The sequence below is a fragment of the Hemitrygon akajei genome, chromosome 6 (genome assembly GCF_048418815.1).
Source record: "Hemitrygon akajei chromosome 6, sHemAka1.3, whole genome shotgun sequence".
NCBI classification, from domain to species: Eukaryota; Metazoa; Chordata; class Chondrichthyes; order Myliobatiformes; family Dasyatidae; genus Hemitrygon; species Hemitrygon akajei.
The window spans coordinates 122,636,173-122,660,482 of NC_133129.1; the positions used below are offsets into that span (position 1 = coordinate 122,636,173).

The 24,310-nt window shown below is 40.7% G+C and overlaps 2 protein-coding genes across 4 annotated transcripts in view; one reads left to right on the forward strand and one right to left on the reverse strand.

The window, feature by feature from the left end:
* Positions 1-24,310, reverse strand: part of arhgap1 (Rho GTPase activating protein 1) — a 518,954-nt gene that overhangs the window by 76,843 nt on the left and 417,801 nt on the right. The gene's annotated exons all lie outside the window — the stretch shown is intronic.
* The window catches only part of traf6 (TNF receptor-associated factor 6), a 43,579-nt gene continuing 19,791 nt past the window's right edge, over positions 523-24,310 (forward strand). Inside the window, exons 1-5 of one of the 2 annotated variants that reach the window (XM_073049165.1) lie at positions 523-653; positions 4,600-4,696; positions 6,822-7,141; positions 12,342-12,492; positions 21,550-21,708. In XM_073049165.1, coding sequence (XP_072905266.1) covers positions 6,882-7,141; positions 12,342-12,492; positions 21,550-21,708 — 570 coding nt within the window. In that variant the 5' untranslated portion in view covers positions 523-653; positions 4,600-4,696; positions 6,822-6,881. The remainder of the gene's footprint in view (positions 654-4,599; positions 4,697-6,821; positions 7,142-12,341; positions 12,493-21,549; positions 21,709-24,310) is intronic. The other variant, XM_073049166.1, reaches the window with a different exon arrangement.

Sequence of the window (24,310 nt, forward strand, 5' to 3'; positions counted from 1 at the left end):
GGGAACTTCTTTACTCAGAGAGTGGTAGCTGTGTGGAACGAGCTTCCAGTAGAAGTGGTAGAGGCAAGTTCGATTTTGTCATTTTTAAAAAATTGGATAGGTATATGGACAGGAAAGGAATGGAGGGTTATGGGCTGTGTGCAGGTAGTTGGGACTAGGTGAGAGTAAGTGTTCGGCACGGACTAGAAGGGCCGAGATGGCCTGTTTCCGTGCTGTAATTGTTATATGGTTACATAAAGGGTCTCGACCCGAAACACCAATGGTTTATGTCCTTCCAAAGATGTGGCCTGACTTGTTGAGCATTTTGTGTGTGTTGCTCAAGATTTCCAGCATCCTTGTGTTTGTGATAAAGATTCCAGCTGTGACCTTTGCACCTGAAACATTAACTGGGTCGCTCTCTGCTGCCTGACCTGCTGACATTTGCTGCGCTTGCACCGGGTTCCAGCACCAGGTGCAGTACAGCGGTGTACCATCAGGTGGGGCGGCAGCGGGAGGTCTGGTCAGGCTGGGCTGAGTCGAGTCCTGAGCGACGCGCTCCAACTACGGATTTCGGGACGGGCTCCGGAAGTGCTGGGTCGAGACCCAAATCGGCATTAAAATTAACCGAGACAATCACGCAGCCTTGGAGCCGAGCTTGTAGCCGTGACGGCGGGGTGAGGATTGTTACCAGGGTAGCGGGTGTGCAGCGCCGAGCCGAATGTCCGAGATGAAGGCGGAACCGGGGCGAGTGGGGGGAGGGGGTGATGAGGACAAGTGGGAGAGGCGAGAGGGGAGTGTGGGGAAGGGTTGAGGAAGGGAAGGGTGGGGAATGTTTAATGGTGGGGTTGAGGGAGAAAAGTTTGGGGATGGAATTTGAGGAATTGGTCTGAGGAGTGTTGGGGATGGGGTGGGGGTTTTGGACCAGGAATGGGACTGTGAGGAAGGATCCAGTGGAGGTGTGTTTGGGCGTGAGATGAAAAGAGAAATTTTGAGGGGGAAGAGAGGCTTGGGGTTGAGGTCAGAGGGTTTATGGTGGGTTTGAGGAGTAGGTTTGAGAAGGAAGAGTTTGGGGTGAAGGATTTGAGGAGTGTGCTTGCCGAAAGGGTTTAAGTTAAAGAGGATTAATGAGGTGAAATGTGTTCAGAAAAAAGTCCTTGGGCAATATTGAGAGGGCAAAGTTCAACCTACTCTTGGAAAATAGGGTGGGACAAGTGAGTGAGTTGACTGAAGGACCATTTTGGGAAGTGACTGCAGTTCCGTTAGTTTTTAAATAGTTGTGGAAAGGCACAGTAAAGCTGAAGTTCTAAATTGGGATGAGGTGAATTTTGACAGTATGAGACAGGAGCTTGCAGCTCCCTAATCTTTACCGTAGCCTTGGACAGGAATACGAACAGACCAAATGCAAAAGTTTTAATTGCAGGAGGATAAATTATGCTATAGGCAGGAGCTTGGAACGTAAGTTGGGATGGATTGATTTATTTATTGAGATACAGCATGGGATAGGCCCTTTTGGCCCTCTGAGCCACGCTGGCCACTAACCCCAATTTTCCCATAGCCTAATCACCATGACTAATTAACCTACCAAGCAGAATGTCTTTGGACTGTGGAAGGAAACTGGAGCACCCAGAAGAAACCCATGCAGTTAAACACAACAACAGGAGATGTGCTCAGGAAAATGCACTATGGAAATGTGGCGGTTGTTTAGTGAGCACTTGTATGGAGTTCTGGATAGATTTGTCCCATTGAGGCTGGGAAAGGATGGTAGGGTGAAGGAACCATGATGGTAAGAGATGTGGAACATCTAGTTGAGGAAGAAGGAAGCTTACTTAAGGTTTAAGAAGCAAGGATCAGACAGGGTTCTAGAGAGTTACAAGGTAGGCAGGAAGAGACTTAGAAGGGCGTATCATTAGGCCTTGGTGAGTAAGATTAAGGAAAACCCCAGGGCATTCTACACATACATGAGGACAAGAGGAAGTTTAGAGTGAGGGTAGAACTGATAGGGGATAAAAGAGGAAACGTGCTTGGAGGAGGAGGAGGAGATAGGGTGAGGTCTTTAATGAATACTTTGCTTCAGTATTCACTGTTGAGAGGGACCTTGACAAATGTGAGGGCAGTGTAAAACAGGTTGATATGCTTGAATATGTCAGCTTTAAGAAAGAGGATGTGTTAAGAATTTTTGAAAAACACTGGGATAGGTAAGGCTCAAAGGCCGGATAGGATATACCCTATATTACTGCAGGAAGAAAGAGAAGAGATTGCTGCACCTTTGATGATAATCTTTGCATCCTAACTTGGAGATGACCAGAAGATTGAAGGGTGGCAAATGTTATTCCTTTGTTTTTTAAAATAAGTAATGGGGATAATCCTGGGAATGATCAGTTCTTCTGTCAGTGGTGGGCAAACTGTTGGAGAATGTCCTTAGAGGCTGGATTTATGAGTGCGTGGAGAAGCATAGTCTGACTACGTGGCGTTATGAGGGGCAGGTCGTGTCTCATGAGGCGGATTAAATTCTTTGAGGAAGTGACATGTGCATCACCAGCACCATCTAAGCCAGGATTCTGCCAGAAACAGGCCAGCAATGTCATGATGGATCCCATTCACCCTGCTCATAGACTGTTTGTCCCACTCCCTTCAGGGAGGAGGCTACGTAGCATCCACGCCAGGACCACCAGACTCAAAAACAGTCACTTTCTCCAAGCAGTAGAGCTAAACAACATCTCCACCCCAAACAGAGTGTTCATTATGCTGTGGCATTAATGAATACCTTGCCAGCAGCAAGGTCTCATCAGTAGAACAGTGAGCTGTTTATGGTCTACCTGTGCCGTGTAGGGCATTCATTATGAATTATATTATTTTAGTGTGTGATATGTTTGTGGGTGCACTGGGACCTGGGGGAATGTGTTTCATTTGGTTCTGTATATCTACAGTCAGATGACAACAAAATTTGAACTTGGGTGCTCCCACCGCCAATACTTTATCATTTCCTGTCAGAGTCACCTTATGTGCAGACACTTCTGTACCCAGCATCACTTTATGTGCATGCAATCAATCTATGTATGTAAGCTATCTTGTGTATTTATATTTACTGTTTTTTTGTGCTGCATGGTTCTTCAGACTCGTGTACTGGAAATGACATGAAGCAACCTTGAAAACAAGTTGAAGTGGTGGATGTGGTGTATATGAATTTTAGTAAGGCATATGACAAGGTTTCCCATGGCAGGATCATTTAGAAAGTCAGGCTGCATATATTCACAACTGGCTTGCCCGTGGAAGGCAGAAGGTGGTAATAGTTAGAGTGGATCTGCCTGGAGGCCAGTGGTGTTCTACAAGGATCTGTTCTGAGACCCCCACTCATTGTGATTTTTAAAAAATGCCTTGGATGAGGAAAAGTTTGCAGATGACATGAAGGTTGGTGGTATTGCGGATAGTGTTGAAGGTTGCAACGGGACATGGGTTGGATGCAGAGCTTGCTGTACTGAGAAGTAGAGGATGGATTTCAACCCAGCAAGGGTGAAATGATTTACTTTGGAAGGTCGAACCTGAAGACAAGATTCTTTGCAGTGTCAAGGAACAGGGGGATCTTGTGGACCACGATCATAGATCCCTCAAAGATGGTGTACAAGTTGAAAGGATGGTTATATGTGTTGGTCTTCAGTAGTTGGGATTGAGTTCAAGAGCCACGAGGTAGTTTTACAGCTGTATAAAACTCGAGTTACACTTGGAGTATTGTTTTCATTTTGGTTGCCTTATTAAAGAAAGGATGTGGAAGATTTAGAGAGTGCAGAGGAGATTCTCCAGGGTGCTGCCTGGTTTAGAGGATGGGTTGAGTGAGCTGGGGATATTATTTTTTCTTCAGGGCGAAGGACATGAGACATGATTTGTTAGAGGTTTATGAGATAAGAGGTGCAGATAAGAGTGGGCAGCCAGACTTATTCCCAGGGCAGAAATGGCGAATATAAGAGGGGATAATTTTAAGGTGATTAGAGGAAAGTATAGAGTTTGGGGAGATGTCAGAGGTAGTTTTTTTTTAATACAGTGTGGTGGGTGTGTGAAACACCCTGCCATTTAAAAGACTTGGGTAGGCACATGGATGAAAAAAAATTGAGGGCTATGTGGAAGGGAAGGGGTAGATTGATCTTGGAGTATGTTAAAAGGTTGGTACTGCATTGTGAGCTCAAGGGTCTGTACTGTGCCATATTCGAGTGGTTGATGGCTGTTGTTCGTGGCAAAGGGTCAATGGGTAGTGGAAGGCTTTTAAAGGTGAGATGGTGAGAGCCCGAGGTTTGTGTTGTCCATTTTAGAGTGAAGGGCAAGGTTGGTAGGCATAGGGGTCCCTGGATGTTGAGGCTTTGTGCAGGAAAAAGAAAGGCAATGGGTCAGGTAGAGGCAGCTTGGGTCAAATGAGTCCTTGGAGGTGTGTAAAGGATGCAGAAGTATAATCAAGAAGGAAATCAGGATGGTAAAAGGGGAACATGCAATAACTTTGGTAAAAAATTTACAAATGAAAAAAAGTAAGTAAAGAGAGAAGAGCCCTCAAGGATCAAAGGGGGCAGTTTTTTTGTGGAGCAGCAGGATATGGGCAAGCTCCTTAATGAACATTACTCCTGTGTTTCTTACTAGGAGAAAGACATAAAGACTTCAGAACTGGGAAAAATAAATGGAGAGGTTTTGAGGATGGTCTGCATTACAGCAGGGGAGGTGCTGGATTTCTTAAAAGGTATGAAGGTATATAGATCTCCAGGGCCTGACCTGCTGTATCCAAGAACAACATAGGATGCTAAAGAAATGGTGGGAGCCTTCTGGTGAGGTTCTGGTAAACTAGAGGGATGCAGATGTTACATTTATTTAGGAAGAATAGCAAAGAAAAGTCTGGAAACTCAGTAAGTCTCACATCTGTGGTAGGTAAATTATTCTGAGGGTCAATCCACATCTGGAAAGACAGGTTGGTTAGGGGTATTTAACATGGTTTTGTGCATGGGAAATTATGTCCTACAAACTTTATTGAGGTTTTTGATGAGGTGACCAAGGAAGTTGATGATGGCTGGGTGGTAGGCGTCATTTATATGGACTTCATTTAGGCCTTTATCATGTTCCACATGGTAGGCTGTTCTGGAATCAATGGGATCCAGGGACAGCTGACTAATTGGCTTAATCGTAGTCTTTTCTCGGACTTTAGTCCTGTTGATTAATGGTGTGCCTCAGAACTCAGAGCCCATTGTTGGGTCATCTCTATCAATGATTTGGGGAAAGACTGTACAAGGCCTGGTAGTAAGCTTGCACAAAATAGGTGGTATAGTGGACAATGCAGGGTATCAAAAACTACAGGGGAAACTTGATCAGCTGAGTAAATGGGCTGGTGAATGGCAAATGGAGTTTAATTAATATTAGGTGTGAGGTGTTCCATCTTGGAAGTTCAAATCCAGGTAGGACTTTCACAGTGAACGGCAAGGCCCTGGGAGTGTAGTAGAACTGAGAGACCTGGTACATGGATCCCTGAAAGTGGTGCCATAGGTAGACAGAGTGGTGAAGAAGGCTGGTCTTCATAAATCAGGGCATTACGTATAGAAGTTGAGAGGTCATTTATGGAATGCTTTTGAGGCCTCACTTGGAGTATTGTGTTTGATTTTGGTTGCCCTGCTATAAAAAAGATATTGTTAAACTGGATAAAATGCAGAAAAAGATTACAAGGATTCTGCTAGGACTTGAGGGACTGAAATACACAGTCCAGGACTTTATTCCTTAAAGCATGGGTGAATGAGAATTGATTTTATAGAGCTGGATAACATCGAGGGGCTTAGATAGGGTGAATGCACTGTCTTTTTCACAGAGTTGGGCTATCAAAAACCAGAGGGCATAGGTTTAAGGTGATAGGGAAAGATTTAAGAGGAACTTGGGCAATTTTCTTTTTACACAAAGGGTGGTATGTGTGTGGAATCAGCTGCCAGAGGAAGTGGTTGAGCCAGGTACAATAACTTTTAAAAGACTGATGGACAGGTAAATGGATTAGAAAAGTTTAGAAGGTTATGGGCAAATGCTGGCAAATGGGGATGAACTTGAATGGGGCATCTTGGCAGGCATGGACCAGATTCTGTAGTATAGGACGGTGAGCGAGAGTGATATGGTAAAGGTTTGGTGGGGGAACAGAATGAGGTGAGTTTTGAGAATAGGTTTGAGTAGGAAAATGAACAGGAGGTATTTGGAAGGGAGCTCTGGGTATTTTGGGGTGGAGCATGTTGGGGGGAATCAGGTTTGGAAGGGTCTGCTGGTGAGGAGACGGAAATGGGAGAAATGTAGGGTGAAGCCTAGAACTGGTGGGGTGGGGGGAGTGCAGCCCTAATATATCTGATTGTAAATATGTTAACCTGGGCTTAGATGGTGCTATAACAATTTAAATTCCTTCTACTCAATTTTTTTTAGAATCTTATTATTTCTGTGCTTATCAATGCATGGTATCTGTCACTTGTGCCTTTTGAGGTTCAGATCTTTAATTTCCCCTCACCCAGAATCTCTGTAATCGTTTTGCATGACTTGTATCATTGATACTGATATGAGTACTATATCCAGTGGCAGTGCCCAATTACCTGAGCCAAAATCAGTCCCAAGCCAATGGCCTGCCAATTGCCATCTCTTCTCTATGGGGTGTGTCAATTGCCATCATATTAAAGGAGAAAGTTAGTTTAACTTTTACAAGACTGCTGTTACAATGCAGCACTGTGGAAAATCAATTAGTAATTATCAGTTATGCTTATTTATGCAGTTCTTGGCAGTCAAATGCCGCAAAACTTTTGATAACCTTTTATGGCCATTGTCAAAGTTTGGTTATTTTGGATTTTCTGTTACAGGATGATGAACCACTTTGCACACTGAAGCCAACCCGAGACACATTTGGCATTATCAGAAGAATGGTGGACTGTGACAGCAATCGTGATCCCATGTTCCAGAGCTCATGCTGCTCTGTGAGCAACAGCATGAGGGATAATTGCAGCAATCATGGACAGTACTCCCATACTGTGTTTGAAGAGATGCAAGGTTACGATGTAGAGTTTGATCCACCATTGGAAAATAAATATGAGTGTCCAATCTGTTTAATGGCATTAAGGGAGGCTGTCCAAACGCCTTGTGGTCACAGGTTCTGCCGCGTCTGCATTGTGAAATCTATTAGGTTAGTGTTTAAACTTTTACTTTGTACTTGGTCCCATGTTTGGGATAAACTGCTTTGATATACCGATTAAAAATGGTATTGAATGGCTTTGTTATCTATGGAGCCTTTGTTATCTAGAAGGAGTGATGCAAGTTGCTGATCTAATGGTTCACTGATTAAATGCTCATGAGAAACAATTGTTATTAGGTATGAATGGAAGGATGGTGGTGATGTTACAGGGCCAGTAGCCCAGAGAATGAAAATTGAATTTGCATCATGACAATTTAAGTAATTATTTTTGTAAGGAAAAACTGGCTATCAGTAAAAATGTAGAAAATTTATCAGATCACTATTAACAACAAAATTGGATGTTCTGTCAGAAAGAAACCTACCATGTTGGGCTCCCTGTTGTGCCTCCAGTCCTTCTGAGTTAGATCCAAGCTTTCCTGAGAAGGATCTTATCCAGCCAGTTGGTTAGGTCTCCCTGATATTGAGACTGCTGTAAAGAGCTACTTTGTGGAAGTTCATATTCAGAAAAACACATTCAATCCATAACAGTTCACCAAGAAAGCTGTTGGAAATGTGAGATCATAAATTGATGGAAGAAAACAGAAAAGCAGAGTATTAAATGATAGATTGAAAAGTATGGCTGTTCAGAGAAACCTAAGCGTCCTTATGTACAAATCACTTGCGGATAGACTAAGCAATTAAGAAAGCATAGTATGTTGGACTCTATCCTAGTACACAAATCTTTTTGCAATGAAAATTGTTACTTCTGTCGAATGGAGCTCTAATGGAAGCATGTGCAGAATATCTAGTACAAGTCTTGTCTCACTCTGTAAAGAAGGATGTACTTTTGTTAGAGCAAATGGACGAAGGTTTATCATATCTGTATCCGAAATGAGGGAAATGTTCTATCAGGTGAGATTAAGAAGACTGGAACTATGCACTCTGGAGTTTGGAAGAATAAAAGTTGATTTAATTGAAACCTGCAGAATTCTTTTGTCGTAGGGCAAGCTAGATGTAGGGATTACACTTTCCCTGGCAGAGGTGTTTACAACCAGGGATCATCATCTCAGAATAAAAACTTGGCCATTCAGTGTAGGAATGAGAAGAAATGTCTTCACACAATAGATAGTAAGCCTTTGGAATTCTGTACCCAGAGGACTGAAGCAGCTCAGATGCTCAGTGTGTTTCAAGACGGGTAATTCTGAGGTGACTGAAAAGGCTGGGAATAGACAGTCAAACCTGGGAGCCTGAGAAGAGCTGAGTCACAGAGGGACTAGGGTATATGTGTCCAAAGAAAAGCACGGATCAATAAGCCAGTTAAGAAGGCATGTGGTCTATTTAATTTCACTAGCCATAGCATTGAATATACAAATGAGCATTATGTGGTACAATTATTTATGACATTAGTTAGGTCTCAGGTGGAATACTGTCTATAATTCTCATTGCTATATTATATAGAAGGAATGTCATTGTATTGCAGAGGGTGCAGTGGTGATTCACCAGGATGGAATATTTCAATTACGAGGAGAGACTGGATGGGCTGCATTTCCACCCCCCCAGGCAGTACATACTTTATGAAGGTATTCAAAATTGAGGAGCCCAGATGGGGTAGACAGTGAGAAACCTCTCCATCCACCCAGACGTAAAGATCAGCCATGATCTACTAAATGGTGGAGCAAGCATGAAGGGTTGTGACTTGCCTGCTTTTGTTTTTCTGGTTCTAATTTAGATAATTTCTAGTGGATTAAATTGCTCCAAAATTGATTGAACTACAGTTTGTCATTACAGAGAGACTTGACTTACTGATTTCAAGTCTATTGTATGACTTCAGTGGGATTCCTTTTAGTTTTTGATTACAACCTGCTGCCTTTAATCATAAATAATGGACTGCTTTTGTAAAATAGTTGCTATGTTGGAGATAGGCAACTTCCACTGAGAAGTACAAATTTGTTCTGAAAATACAAAAATAAATATCGCCTGGACTAGTCCTTGTTTACACAAGTACTGCTTGTTCAGTTCGGTCTTCCCGAGTCCTTATGGAGTTTGCTCCATCTATTGATTTGGAGGAAACTTCTCCCATTTAATCTATTTGTATAGAGTAGTATTTAGAGCATTTATTGTTTGGAGCATTGATTTTCTAAGCTAAACTTCCTTCAGTGTTGCATCACTTAATTTACTCGTATTCACAATCACCAGAGATTGAGTACCAGAGACTGAAAAATGATGGATAAAAGACGAGGAACTGAAAACAAAGATCACTTCATCAGAGGGAGAGTGGGCAAAGTCTTTTTAGCAAGTGGCAGTCACGTACATGAGGGTACAGTAGATTGGGAATTTAGGAGTTTTCAAACACCTACATGAGATGGAAGTGATTATAAGGGGTATGTTATAATTTATCTGCTTAAAAATGACTTCTCTTTGAAGTTGAATAATTAAAAGTACACTTAAAAGAACACATCTTGAAAGCTTAAAATTTTAAGTTATTATATACAAAAGTGTTATAACTGTGAGTCCAATGTTCTTGTATTGACTTGATAATGATCTGTTTTCAAACTATCCAGTGCTATTAACAATCTTTTTCAATACTTATGTGTTGACCTGTCTGTTCCTAATTGTACCTTTAAATTGGTATTCACCTGTTATTGCAGCTCACAAATGTTTAACTTCCCTTGTTTGTTCTTCAACCTTTAAGGAACAGAGGGAATTTGATCTGCAGAAAGTTTGGTTCCTTTACTGAAGATTAATATTCCCCATATGCTTCTGTTACTTGACAGCAGTTATTTAAAATTCTTAGTTTTTACTTAGCTTTATGGACCATTTTTAAGGTGATATTCCAACTCATTAATGGACCAAAAGCCTAGATAGATGCAGTAATATCCAATTAATACTGGTTTACAAAATTTAGTTCATTAATAAAAAGCCATGGTGAAGACATTAAATATGTTTTAAAATGTTATGAACTGTTGAATTATTGTTTAATACAAAAAAAGGAATCACTTAAGAGAGTGTTTGATTGAATCATAGCCAAAGTATGTAAAGATTTACAATTTAGTAAAATTTTCTGTGACATTGTTTAACTTAAAAATTATGAATAGTTTTTATTCTGTGGTATAATACGTGCAAAAACTTGTGTAGCACTTTCAACACTGGAAAGCATCCCAAATCAGTTCAGCCTTTATCAGAAAAAAAATATCATTGCTGAAGAAGGAGGAAATAATAAGTGAGCTAGTTAACATCGTAATTAATCTAAGTAATGTGATGTCAGGGCACAGATGTTGATGAGAGAAGCCCAAAATGTAGGACTCTGTTTGGATTGGCAGACCAAAAGGAATGGGAGAACTATCAGAAGCTAGAATCAGAACAAAATAGTTTTTGGAGGATTGATGAACTGTCAAAGCTGACAGAAGTGGAGTGAGTCCAAGAGGGATTTTTAATCACAAGGGTAAGAGATTTAATTTTATGTTGTGAAAGGTCTGTGGGTGAATTTGGGATGGTGCAGGGTTGTAGATGTTGTGAGTTCAGTGATAAGGATGTAAAGATCTAGTTTCAGCAGTGGATGAACTGAGCCAAGAGCAGAAGCTGGCAGTGCTCTGGGTGTAGAATTCAAGTGCCTTTGTGAGAGGGCAAGAGGGAGAGAGAGAAAAAGGAGATCTGGGTTCAAATCTATATTAGCAAAATGTTTGCATAGAATTTAGCTCAACCTGATGAAGAGAGAATGAATAGAAACTGTAATAAGAACAGAGGCTGACACTTTCCCAAGCTTATTGGCAATCTGCTATTTCCAGTATAACCTGTTGGTAAAAAGTTTTGTTGCTAGTGTGTGCCCTGTTCACTGAGTTCATTTTCCAGTCAACATTGCTTTGATTCATGGGAGACATTGGTTTGGCTGTGGAACAAAGTCTCACCTCGGCTTGAGGAAATAACGTATCTTGAATGCACCCAAATGGTAAAGACTGGGATATTTGTAAATGCTTATGGATACCTCTGCCTGGTCATAATTCACTAACTCCTCTTTAGTAAATTTCTTGTGGGCACCATTAGATTGAGAACTCAGATAAAATTTCCCTCTGCTTTCGACGTAGGTGGATGCCTGGAAAGATTTCACTCAAAAAAGGCACTTGAGGGAGCTATTGCATGCTCAGTGCTCATGTTCCTTCAATCGGATTAACGAGTGACTCTTAACCTGGGAAGAATGTAATATTTACATTTAACATTTCAAATTTGTTATGGAGCTCTGTCAATGCTTAAATAATAGTGTGCACCTAATATTCTACAGCTGCAAAGCAATAACATCCCGACATTACTGTTGTAACATTTCCTTGTTATGGAGTCCTAGCTGTCTTCACTCTGGGTTAAGCACCACTTGTTTCCACTGCAGACAGTGCCAGTTGTGAGCTTTGTCAAGTGTGTTGGAGCTAGTTTTGTCTCTTGGAGGTTACACTAGTATAATAAGTATTGTACTGTCACTGATGACTTTGCAAAACAGGTGTTAACTACGGTACCTTTATAAGGTAGATGTAAAAGCTTCTGTAGCACTGTGGAGAAGAATTACTCTATTGACCTGGCCAATATTTCTCCCTTAATCAACAGCACAGTAAATATTTCTGGCATTTATAGGATTTTGCTATGGCATACGTTGGCTGCCCATTTGCTGTATTCACAACTTCACAAATCAATTATGTGCTTTGAGACACCTAGATATTGCAATGAGTGGTTTTCAAATATTATTTTTATACCCTGATTTCATTCATTTAAAACCTGTAACGGTTTCAAAATTTCTGTCAAAGTAATGGGTTGGAACTTGCAGAAGCAGTTATCCTTTTATTATCACTCCCACTAAACTGGAGTAAATATTCTTGGTATTTCCACCTTGCAAGAAATGCAAGTAAAATTGGAAATAGACAATGTATTATAGGGGAAAATAATAGATAATAGAAGGAGAGTTAAATTTGTGGGCATAAAAAAGCTAAACATAAAGTCTCGCAAACATTATTTATGGATTATGGAAAGGAAGTCAAAATGGATCTCCTGTTGCCATCCCAAGTTCACCTGAAGTAAAACTCTCACAAAGATTCCTAGGTTTATTTTACACAGGTAAAGAGGAAAAAAGCTAGGATATGGGAAATGAACAGGAGAAACTGGGGTGTGGGAAGTGATTGGGAATGGGGTGAAATGTGGATTCTAACTATTCTTTATTTGAAACCTCTCACAGGGATGCTGGACACAAATGTCCAGTGGACAATGAGATGTTGTTGGAAGCCCAACTTTTCCCAGATAATTTTGCAAAACGAGAAATTCTTTCTCTGACAGTCAAATGTCCTAACAAGGGTTGTTACCAGAAAATGGAACTGCGACATTTGGAGGTTGGTTCAAGGAATTGTTTTTTTTTATTCACTGATCATGAATTTTGATACCTTGATTTTTTTGCTCTGGTTTTCAAAATGTATTTGATTATTGAACAGTGCATTGAAATAGTATGATAGGGGAGCATGAGCTTTGTTGCTTAACATTCTGTAGTTGTAGTATTCAGTCCTTGGGTTATCAACACTTGATTACCATCATATTGCTGACCTTTGTTCATCTTATAAAGGTAATAATCACAATGGTAGTTCCTTAATGTTGACATAACCTGGGGATAAGCTTCCACTGCCTATTAAATGCTCCCAATGGTGTGTCAGAAATAGCCTCTGACAACTAAGTCCAGTTACTGACCTTCACATGTGGCTTAGCTATTAAGCCTGGTGGAACTGTTTCTAGGGATGGGAGAAGGGGTAAAAGCAGCTCACTGCTGTCTTAAAGCCAGTTACTTTGGGCAGATGGGGCTTGTCAACCGTGGTTGGCAGCTCATCTAGAAGGAAAACCGATCTCAAACCTTCATTGCTTTGCAGCTATACTCACTCACAGGAAGGCTTTGGGAGTAGACCCCAAAGAAAAATCTGGAGCTGAGTATCTAAGGCAGAAACTACATTGATTTCGATGCTGACTGGCGACACTTGCAATGGCGCTACTGCCAAACTGCATTGGTCTCTGCCGTTCCTTTGGATTCACCAACCGCAAGGGCAGCAGCTTGCTCTCTGTATTGTACTGCCCTGGCTTTCGTGACAGCTAGGACACGACATTCATGGTTGATCCTGGTCAATGGAGGGCCTACAGTTCCAGTGTCACATGCTGTTATGTCTAGGATCAGAAGACTAGATCAGCTAGTACAGAATGGATAGACTGGAATTCCTGGATTGTTGGAACCAGTTTAGAAGAAGATAGAAAAACATGGCATCATGTGTCCTTACTGAACCAGAATTCAGTGTTATTGCATCATGTTTGTAAGGGGATCAAAGCTGAGAATTTATTATTTAGGAATATTTGACTTTTTAGCGGGGACAGACAGGAAGGAAAAGGTGGCAAGGTAGCAGAGGTGAAATAGAAACAGTTGTAAGAGATTGTAGTCTCAGCAAATGTTAAGCAGCAAGGCTAAGAAGTCATTGGTAGGTTTTGCACACGGATGCCTAGCAGTAGACATATAAGTAATAAAGTGAGACCTAAAGGGTGAGTGTAAAAAGAGCTGTGTAAGAATTAAGCGAGACTTTAACTTTCATGATGATTGGGTTAATCATCTTGAAAAATGTGAATATACGTGCACTAGGGATAGAGTCTGAAAAAATGTTTTGGAACTAATTGGAACAAGTAATTTATCTTATATCTGGCCATGGGTAATATGTGAGATCAGTTTTAAAAAGCCCATGGGAAGTGGTAATTATGGCATAAAAGAATTTTTAATAAGTTTTGCAGGTAGAAACTGGAGTCAGAAACAACTTATTGCAATAGAATGAGGGTAAAGTTCACTGAGGAGTAAAATTATTAGGTTATCAAGTATGGTAAACAAACAGTGGTAGGCATTTAAAGAGCTAATTCATGACATTCAACAGACACATCCCAGTCAGGAGGAATGTTTGCAAGAGAGGGGTTAAATATTAGGTTAAGACATAACGGAGGCGAAAGTTATTGATAGATGCAAATAACCAAAAAATTAGAAAGTAAACAATGAAGCAGTTAGTAAGAATTATTTTTTTTAAAGTATGAATGTTTCCTTAAGTTAATGAACAGAGGAGCAAGGCTCAAGTGAGCATAGACTTAACAAGAATGAAGCTGAGGAAGTAGTAATGAGGAATTGGAAACTGGCAGCTTTGGTTGTAATCTTCTAAAAATGTCTGGATTTTGGAGAAAGAACTTGGGTTGAAAAATTGCCAGTGAACATTCTATACAAAAAGGGAGTTAAACTATATCCATTTAATTCAAAAATCAAGTGTTGGGAATCGATTATTGATGAATAAGTAGCCATCTATTTAGAAAATCGTTACCGAGTCATGTAGAAAAAGCATGGCTCCATGAAGGTAAAATCATGTCGGGAAAACTTGAGTTTTCTGAGGAAGTTTATAAGTTGTTTTTTTTAAGGTGAGAGAAGTAAAGTCAAAGGAGATAGTCATAAAAATCTACAGTACAGAAACAGATCCTTCAGTCCATCTAGTTCATGCCAAACCATTCAAGCTGCCTAGCCCCATCGACCGGAACCTGGACCATAGCCCTCTATACCCCTCACATCAATGTACCTATCCAAACTTCTCTTAAGTGTTGAAGTCAACCCTACATCCACCACTTGTGCTTGCAACTCATTCCAAGCTTTCGCCACTCTCTGAGTGAAATTTCCCCTTAAGCAATTCACCTTTCACCCTTAACCCATTACCTCTCATTGTAGTCTCATCCAGCAGTGCAAAAAGCCTATTTGCATTTACCCTATCTAAACCCCTCATAATTTTGTATATCACTGTCAAATCTCCTTTCAATCTTCTATGCTCTGGGGAATAAAGTTCTAACCTATTCAGTCTTTCCTTATAAGTCAGGTTTTCCAGTCCTGACAGCATCCTTGTAAATTTCCCCTGTACTCATTTCTATCTTATTTACCTCTTTCCTACAGGTAGGTGACCAAAACTGTGCACAATACTCCAAATTAGGCCTCACCAGCATTTTGTACAACTTCAACGTAATATTCCAACTCCTGCACTCAGTGCTTTAATCTATCAAGTACAATGTGCCAAAATCTTTCTTTATGATCTATTCAATGAATTATGGACTTGTATTCCCAGATCCCATTGTTCTACCACACTCCTCAGTGCCCTGCCATTCACTGTGTAAGACCTACCCTGGTTCTCCCAAAATGCAACACCTCACATTTGTCTGCGTTAAATTCCATCTAACATTTTTCAGCCCATTTTCCAGCTGGTCCAGATCCCGTTGCAACCATGACAGCCTTCCTCACTATTAACTACACCCCAAGCATGGTGTTATCCACAAATTTGCTGATCTAGTTTACCACATTATCAACCAAAGTGTTGGTTGAGATAACAGCAACGGATCCAGCACTGATCACTGCGGCACTCCACTAGTCACAGACCTCCAGTCAGAAAGGCAACAATGTACTACCACTCTTCAGCTTCTCCCGTGAAGCTAATGTCTAATCCAATTTACTACCTCATCTTGATCACCAAACGACTGAACCTTCTTGGCCACCCTCACTTGTGGGACCTTGTCAAATGCCTTGCTGAAATCCATGTAGACAACATCCACTGCTTTGCTTTGATCAATTTTTCTGGTAACATCCTTGATTGGTTAGACATGACCTACCACCCACAAAGCCATGCTGACTATTTCTGATCAATCCCTGTCTCTCCAAATATTCATATATCTGGTCCCCTAGAATACCTTCCAATAACTTTCCCACTACTGATGTCAGGCTCACCTGCCTATAATTTCCTGGTTTATTCTTAGAGCCTTTCGTAAACAGTGGAACAACATTAGCTACTGTATCCTCCAGTCCTCTGGTACATCACCTGTCGCTAAGGAAGATTTAGATATCTCTGCTGGGACCCCAGCAGTTTCTGCATATGCCTCCCAATATGAGGGAATATGTTCTCAGGCCCTGGGTATTTGTCCTCCCTGATTTGCCTCAAGGCAGCAAACACCTCTTCCTCTTAAATCTGCAGCAGCCTGCAATCTCTACAAAGTTATTCCTCTAAATTCTGTGGACATTTGGGTGGTCAACAATATAGACCAATTAATGTGGTCTAATTAACCTTTATTACTTCTCAGTTCCATCCATAAAGCCTCGTTAGAGGTGTTCTCCAACCGTGACCTTTTCCCTGACTAGTAATGTCATCCCTCCCACTCTATCACATCTAAAACAATCGAACCCTAGAATACTGAACTGCCTGTCATATCCCTCCTGCAACCAAGTCTCATTGATGGCTACAGTACTATAATTCCACATGTTGATCCATGTCCTGAGCTCACCTACCTCTCCTACAATACTACCTGGATTGGAATGTACATAGCTCAGAACATTAGTCCCACCATGCTTAGCCTCTTGATTCCTGACTTTGTCTAAGATCTTAACAATAAATGTCCAAATGTCTCCACAACCCTCTCCACTATCTGTTCTGCCGGTTTGGTTCCTATCCCCTTGCAACTCTAATTTAAACACCACCCCCCCCCCCCCCCCCAATGCAGTACTGGCAACCCTTCCAAATGGGTGTGCAGGGAAGTTTTTTTTACACGGTACCTGGAATGTGCTGCCAAGGGTATTAGTGGAGACAGATAAAATAGAGGCATCTATGAAGCCCTTAGGCATATGAATATGCAGAGAATGGAGGGAAAAGGACCATGTGCAAGCAGAAGGGATTGGGTATCATTAGCTTAATTAGTTCAGCACATTGTGGCTGAAGGCACTGTGTGAGCTGTATTGTTCAAAGCTCTAATTGTTGAGTATCTGAACAGTACAGAAGGCTCTGCAAGATACCTTACAAGAGTTAGGTCATAAGTTAAGGGTCACTACTGTTTCGGTAATATATTGGCATTGATAGAAGAGTGGCTGTCATGCAGGAAGCTGTAGGTGGGGGATAAAGGGGGTAATGTTCAGGAGGGAAACCAGTGACCAGTGGAGTGCCCCAGATATCAGTGCTGGGGCTACAACTGTTTACAGTATCTTCTAATAATTTGGGCAGACCAAATCTATGGTGACACCAAAAAATGGGTGGGAAGGTAAGATGTAAAATTGTGGTTGGAAAGTGGGTGAGACGAAGCAGTGATGGACAGTGTGACCCTGAGTTGATGCCTCATTGTAGAAACTCAGCCATTATTGGAAAAAGTGAAGAAAGGAAGATGATGTTTGATTACCTGTTGCTGGGGTTCACTTTAGTCTGTATCAGGGACAAGTGTTTTTAATCATTTACCTTGCAATCTTGTAAGTTGAGGCTGACAGGTAACCTCCAACTCCAGGTTGTTTTTCAAGGCATGGACAACCATTTTTGCAAGAATCAATCATTATCAAGGAAAGTAAATCGAATTTGGATTTTTTTTTCCCAATTCTTGCACAGCAATGATTGTGGTGTATCTACACCACAGCTTTGTGGACAGCATTGCATTCAACTGAAGAGAAGGCAAGGAAGCAGGAAATGGACAATGGGCAGATAGTACAGTAATTCCCAAATTAGACCTTCCCTTTTAACTAATACTCAGTTCTGGTGAGACACAGTTCCATTGGGGATCATTGGCAAATCAAATTCCATGACAATAGGTATTCTGAGAAGGAGGGAGGCCTGTAAAAATGTAATTGTTAAGTGGAAGCAGGAATAAGGATGTAGAGAGATGATATTTGCAGCTGGGATTCAATTGACATTGCTTCCCTGTTGAGAGTGTCAGGATGAATCTGAGCAGCCAGAGGGTGAACAGCACAAGGCCATGAATAATAGTGAAAATACAGTGGATAGAGGAAAAGGACCTGCAAGCAGATTTTTGGGAGCAAGGAACGTAACTAATAAGTACATCTTCAAGAAGTGTGCTCTCTAGGTTGGTGATAGCACAGGCATTAAATCATGGTAACTAGTAACCCAGAACAATCTAGAGATGAGGTTGCTTAACACCGCTGCATTCAGTCGATTGAATAACTTGGCTTAAGAGTTGTAGTCTTGGTAATAATGACCATTAAAAAGCAAATCTATATTATTAATGTCTTTTAGGGGAGGAAATCTAATAAATATTGGACTTGCCAGCATTCCAATGTCACACCAAAGAATAACACCAAGAGCCTGATTACTAGATAGTGGTGAATGTACCTTTCGCAGAATTATATAGGAAAATGCTAGGCTGGAAACCTGGAGCTGACAAGACTTGAGATTCTTGGAACTGAGGGATTCTTGCTTCATGTAGGGAGAGAATCTGAAAGTGTGTTCAAAAGAAGAGTGAAGTAAAGCAGGAAATAAAAAATATTTAATTCTTGAAGGCAAAGGGGGAGATGGGCTACACAGAAAGGAGTTTGACTGTATTTAATGTCATGCTTGAATTGAAGAAGTCTAATGAATAAGGTCAATGAGGTTGATAGCATAAAAGGATAGGTTGAAATATAAGTTAGCGAACACGGTCATAGGAGAGTAGGAAGGGTAGTTTGATGTTCTTGTCCACGTGGATTTTGTTCAGTATTGCAAAAAAAAAGCCAAAATCAGTTAAGGAAACTGCACATTGAAGATTGAATCAAAGATCATTAAAAGGGCAATCACTTGGTTATTCACTCCCCCCCCCCCCCCCCCGGCAATATTCAAAGGGAGACCGAGGAGCAAATATGTAGGCAGTTTTTTTTTTGAGAATTGCAAAAACAATCTGATAGTTATAACTTGTGTCTTTCCAATACTCTGGTGTTATGTGGAATAGAGACAGTAAAAAGAAATTAAAATATTTAGAAGAAATATCTTTAGCAAGTTAGTGCAAATTCAAGAGTGTAAAGAATCACTGGAGTTCCCTACCTTTGAGGGTGGTTGAAAGCCAGATCATGAGATGTGCGGTTGATTCTGGTACACTGGGACCAGTACATTTTGGCCCAATGAGCTAAAGGTATTTAAAAAAAAAAGACAAACTACCTTTTAACTGAGTAACAAATTATGTATTTAAATGAAATACAGACCAAATTGGAACACTCCCAATACTACTGTAGGACTATAAAACTGCGTATTAGTTCCTAATAGTTATTGAGGGAGGAATTCATCCAGTGCACACTGCTGGATTCTTTTGACTAAAAATAACCAAAATCAGTACAGGCATCTAGTGCAGATAATGAATTGCCTTCATACAATGCTTTCAAGTATTGCATTCTCCAAAACTTCATTTTCGTTGTAACATTCAAGATGATTGTCAATACCTTCAAATTCTTCATAGTTCCTAACTTATTGAAGTAGTGAAATCGGTTCATTTTCACTCCCAGCTGTTTCTAGCATCGCCAAACCTGAATGTTTGAAATCGCAGTGAACAAAACAGTTTTGAATTATTTTATTGCTTATTTACCACCAACTATCGGAGACAAAAATTGTTGCTCTTTGAAAACAAACACATACAACTGATGCTATTTAAAGAAAAGTTTGTTCCAAGCACAGTGTAATGTCTAATGGCCACACAAGTGAATGTGACTGACACTAGTTAGAAACTATTCAGCAACAGTCTTCTGTCCCAATTAAGTAGTATAGTGTGACAAAGAAACAAAGAATCTCCGCTATTTTCTTGATTAGTTTTTGTTCAAGAGTTGGCCCAAGTAAGCAGCTGCCCCTATTAACCGATGGCCCAAGTAAGCGGCTGCCTCTGTTAACCGATGGCCCAATTAACCAGAATCCACTGTATTTAAGATTGTGATAAATAAATATTTAACAGATTGAGGAATTGAGCGTTTCTGAGAGGAGTGGCACAGAAAAGGTTGAGGCCACCTTAGATCAACCATGATTATGTTGAATGGTGGTGCAGGCTTCCGGATTCAGAGTCCTGGTGGACTGCTATTATTTGTTTTTGATTGGTGTAGAATAATGTGATTATAATTCACTTAGATTCTGTGTAATGGGAAAGGGAAAGAAAGACTAGTTGTCAGTATTTCCCAAACCACAAAGGCTGCTTGAAGATAAATCCATGTCAAAGAGTTATCCAGGGAAGTAACAAATGCACGTTTGGAGCATTAGGTTTCCACAAAGTAAAAGGAAAACCTTCCCAAATTTCATGCTGCCTTCTCATCCTCCAGATTCCTCTCAAACAACTGTAGTAAGCTTTCTTGTGATCAGCAGGGGTGACCTTGAGGTGGGCATAGAGAGAAAGTATTGACAAGTTAAATTAAGGAATGTAAAAAGGTGTTTTTAATAGGTAAATAATATTGTAGTTTGTAACAGAAGTATTGAGATGGAAAATTCAGGTAGTTAGTAAATTCTTTGCATTTATCCTCACAAGAGGGATATTATTATTGAGTGTGAGGTATTAGATGGGATATATAAAATTGAAGATGAAATGCTAAAGTATTGTTCTCTAGCTCCTGTCATTGAGTTAGAGGGGTGATGTACTGCTGGTGTAAAATGGGAAGTGATAGACTGGGCAATTACAGACCAGTCAGTCAACGATGAGAAACTTACTTGTGAAAGTTCTGAAGACCATTTATCACTTTGAATCCTGAAGTAGTCAGCAACAAATTAAGGTAATGTTGTATCTGACCAATTTGATTCAGTTTTGGAGAAGGCGAAAAGGAAAGTGTGTTGTACCCTTCAGTGAGGATGTTGGCAGATTCCTACTTTAACTGACTGATCATTTTTTTTTTAAAACATGCACAGGATCCAGAGTTTGGTTCAGTGTCAGGAAGGAAAGTGTAATGCATTTGTGTTGCTGTAATGCATTTTTTGGCAGGAAGGGCCTGGTATGATGTCCCTTTTTTATGGAGTCATGAATTAATTTAAATGTGAAGTGAATTGACGAGAATATTTACATATGATTTAAAAAATGGACCGTGGGATTTGTAACAGATAATTCTGGAAGATTGAAAGGGTGTATAGAATAAAAAGGAAGATTTTTCCCCCATTAGCTGAAGGATCAATAGGATATAGATCTTAATTTATTAGTAGGAGAATAGGGGAAGGGAATGATTTTTTTCCAGAGTATTCTATCTAGGCCTGTAAATTGAATCTGTAGAGTTAGTCTATGGAGGTTCAAAGCATAGTCAGGGGATATGCAGATGTGGTCACTCTACTGTTCACTATGATCCCAGCAAACAATTGAAGCATAAAAAAAGTTAATACTAGTGTGATCTTTACACATTGTGTTGATTACTACTAAAAGCTCCCTAACTACACAAATGACCCGACCTTAGGGTTAGCAGAGATGGAATTGGGGATATGAGATGGCGAGTCAAATTAAAAGGAGAGAGCTAGGTGGGTTGTAGGTGTCATGGGAAATGGAGATCTAGTTGAGGTGTATTGATTTGGAAAGTGTTGAATGAACATGTGGAAATGTTTAACTGTAGTTTGGTTCTGCTCCTATGCCCATGGGATTTACCACTGACTTTGTGCTGTGTGTTACAGGATCACCAGGAGCTGTGTGAATACGCCTTTGTCGACTGTCCGCAATGTGAGTCTGTGCTGTGGCGAAAGGAGCTGCAGCAGCATGTGGATTCAGACTGTCCCAAGAGACCTGTAGCTTGCGAGAATTGTGCCATATTGATGCCCTATCTGGAGAAAAAGGCAGGCTTTCTCAAAGCATTCTGTATATCCTGGGGCGTGCATTCTTGTGTATCCTCTGCACTGCATTTCTTGTTCTGTGACATTCTTAAAGCATTTGGTGTTGATTCCCGGTTTGTAAGTGTCTAGATCTCTTCCTCTTTCAGTGCTTCCTTTTAGAGTACCTATGCCACTTGGCTGATGGGATCTGGGGAGCAAGGAAGGCAGGCACCCTTTGCAAACCAGAATACCTTAGGAAAGCTGTTATGGTTTCAGGCAGGTTTCATGCAAGTCACTGCAAAGATGAGAGCCTTCAGTTATCTATATAGATTGGAGAACCTGTGTTGCTTTCCTTGGTACCATGTGGTTGTAAGAGGAGCTGAGAAGTATATAGAAGAAAGCATATACTACCACGCTCAAGGACAGCTATTCTGTTGTTATAAAGCTATTTTCCAGAATGATAATCTCTTGTCCTCACAGTCTATCTTATTGTAACCTTGCACCTTGATTTCTATCTGCATTGTAGTTTCTCTGTACTGTAATACTTTAGTCTTCACTTGGATATTGTTTTACCTTGTACTACCTTGGTGCACTGTAATAAATTGATCTGTATTAACAGTATGCAAGACAAGTTTTTCACTGTACCTTGGTACATGTGAAAATAATAAACCAACTTGCCAATCTGCATGGACAAAGGAGATGGAGGGAAACTGTTCATATTGATAGATTGATGTGGACCAGGGACATAGACTGAAGGTGGTAAGATCCAAAACTGACCTGATAAAAACCTTTGGCACAAATCAGGAGATACAAGAGACTCCAAATGCTGAAGTCTGGAGCAAAAATGAACAACTGCTGGAAGATCTCAGCAGTTGAAGGAAATGAACAGTCAACATTTTGGGTCAAAACCTTTCACCTGGACTGCAGTCCATTCTTGACCCAAAATGTCAACTGTTGATGCCTGAGCACTGAGTTTCTCCTGCAGCTTGCTTTCCTTACACAAAGCTAGTGGTTAGAGTCTGGAATGCACTGCCAGAGCTAGCAGTTGAGGCAGATTTAATTGCACTGTTCAAGGAACTGCTTGACCTGCAGAGTTCAGCAAAGAGGACCAGGGAGGACGGTTGCATGTTGATATTTGGCTGTGCTGCAAGATACTAAAATTGACTTGTAGCTCTCCTTTGCTACTAACAGCATTGAGTTTTGGAGAAATAGAGCACAGCTTGCAAACATATAACCATATAACAATTATAGCACGGAAACAGGCCATCTCGGCCCTTCTAGTCCGTGCCAACGCTTACACTCACCTAGTCCCACTGGCCCGTACTCAGCCCATAACCCTCCATTCCTTTCCTATCCATATACCTATCCAATTTCACTTTAAATGACAATACCGAATCTGCCTCTACCACTTCTACTGGAAGCTCATTCCATGCAGCTACCACTCTCTGAGTAAAGAAATTCCCCCTCGTGTTACCCTTAAACTTTTGCCCCCTAACTCTCAAATCATGTCCTCTTGTTTGAATTTCCCCTACTCTCAATGGAAAAAGCCTATCCGCGTCAACTTGATCTATCCCCCTCATAATTTTAACTACCTCTATCAAGTGCCCCCTCAACCTTCTACGCTCCAAAGAATAAAGACCTAATTTGTTCAATTTTTCCCTGTAACTTAGGTGCTGAAACCCAGGTAACATTCTAGTAAATCTTCCCTGTACTCTCTCTATTTTGTTGACATCTTTTCTATAATTCGGTGACCAGAACTGTACACAATATTCCAAATTTGGCCTCACCAATGCCTTGTACAATTTTAATATTACATCTCAACTCCTGTACTCAATGCTCTGATTTATATAGACCAGCATACCAAAAGCTTTCTTCACCACCCTATCCACATGAGATTCCACCTTCAGGGAACTATGCACCATTATTCCTAGATCACTCTGTTCTACTGCATTCTTCAATGCCCTACCGTTTACCATGAATGTCCTATTTGGATTATCCCTACCAAAATGTAGCACCTCACACTTATCAGCATTAAACTCCATCTGCCATTGTTCAGCCCACTCTTCTAACTGGCCTAAATCTCTCTGCAAGCTTTGAAAGCCTACTTCATTATCCACAACGCCACCTATCTTAGTATCATCTGCATACTTACTAATCCAATTTACCATCCCATCATCCAGATCATTAATGTATATGACAAACAACATTGGACCCAATACAGATCCCTGAGGCACACCACTAGTCACCGGCCTCCAACCTGACAAACAGTTATCCACCACTACTCTCTGGCATGTCCCATCTAGCCACTGTTGAATCCATTTTACTACTTCAATATTAATACCTAACAATTGAACCTTCCTAACTAACCTTCCGTGCGGAACCTTTTCAAAGGCCTTACTGAAGTCCATATAGACAACATCCACTGCTTTACCCTCATCAACTTTCCTCGTAACCTCTTCAAAAAATTCAATAAGATTTGTCAAACAAAACAAACATACATGACTTCTTTCTCATCCTCAAGGTCCTGAGGTGCTTTGCAGTCACTGAACTACTAGTTAAGAGCTCTTGTAACTATTGAAATATATCAACTGATTTTTGCACAAGAGTTTTCATTGTTAATTATGTT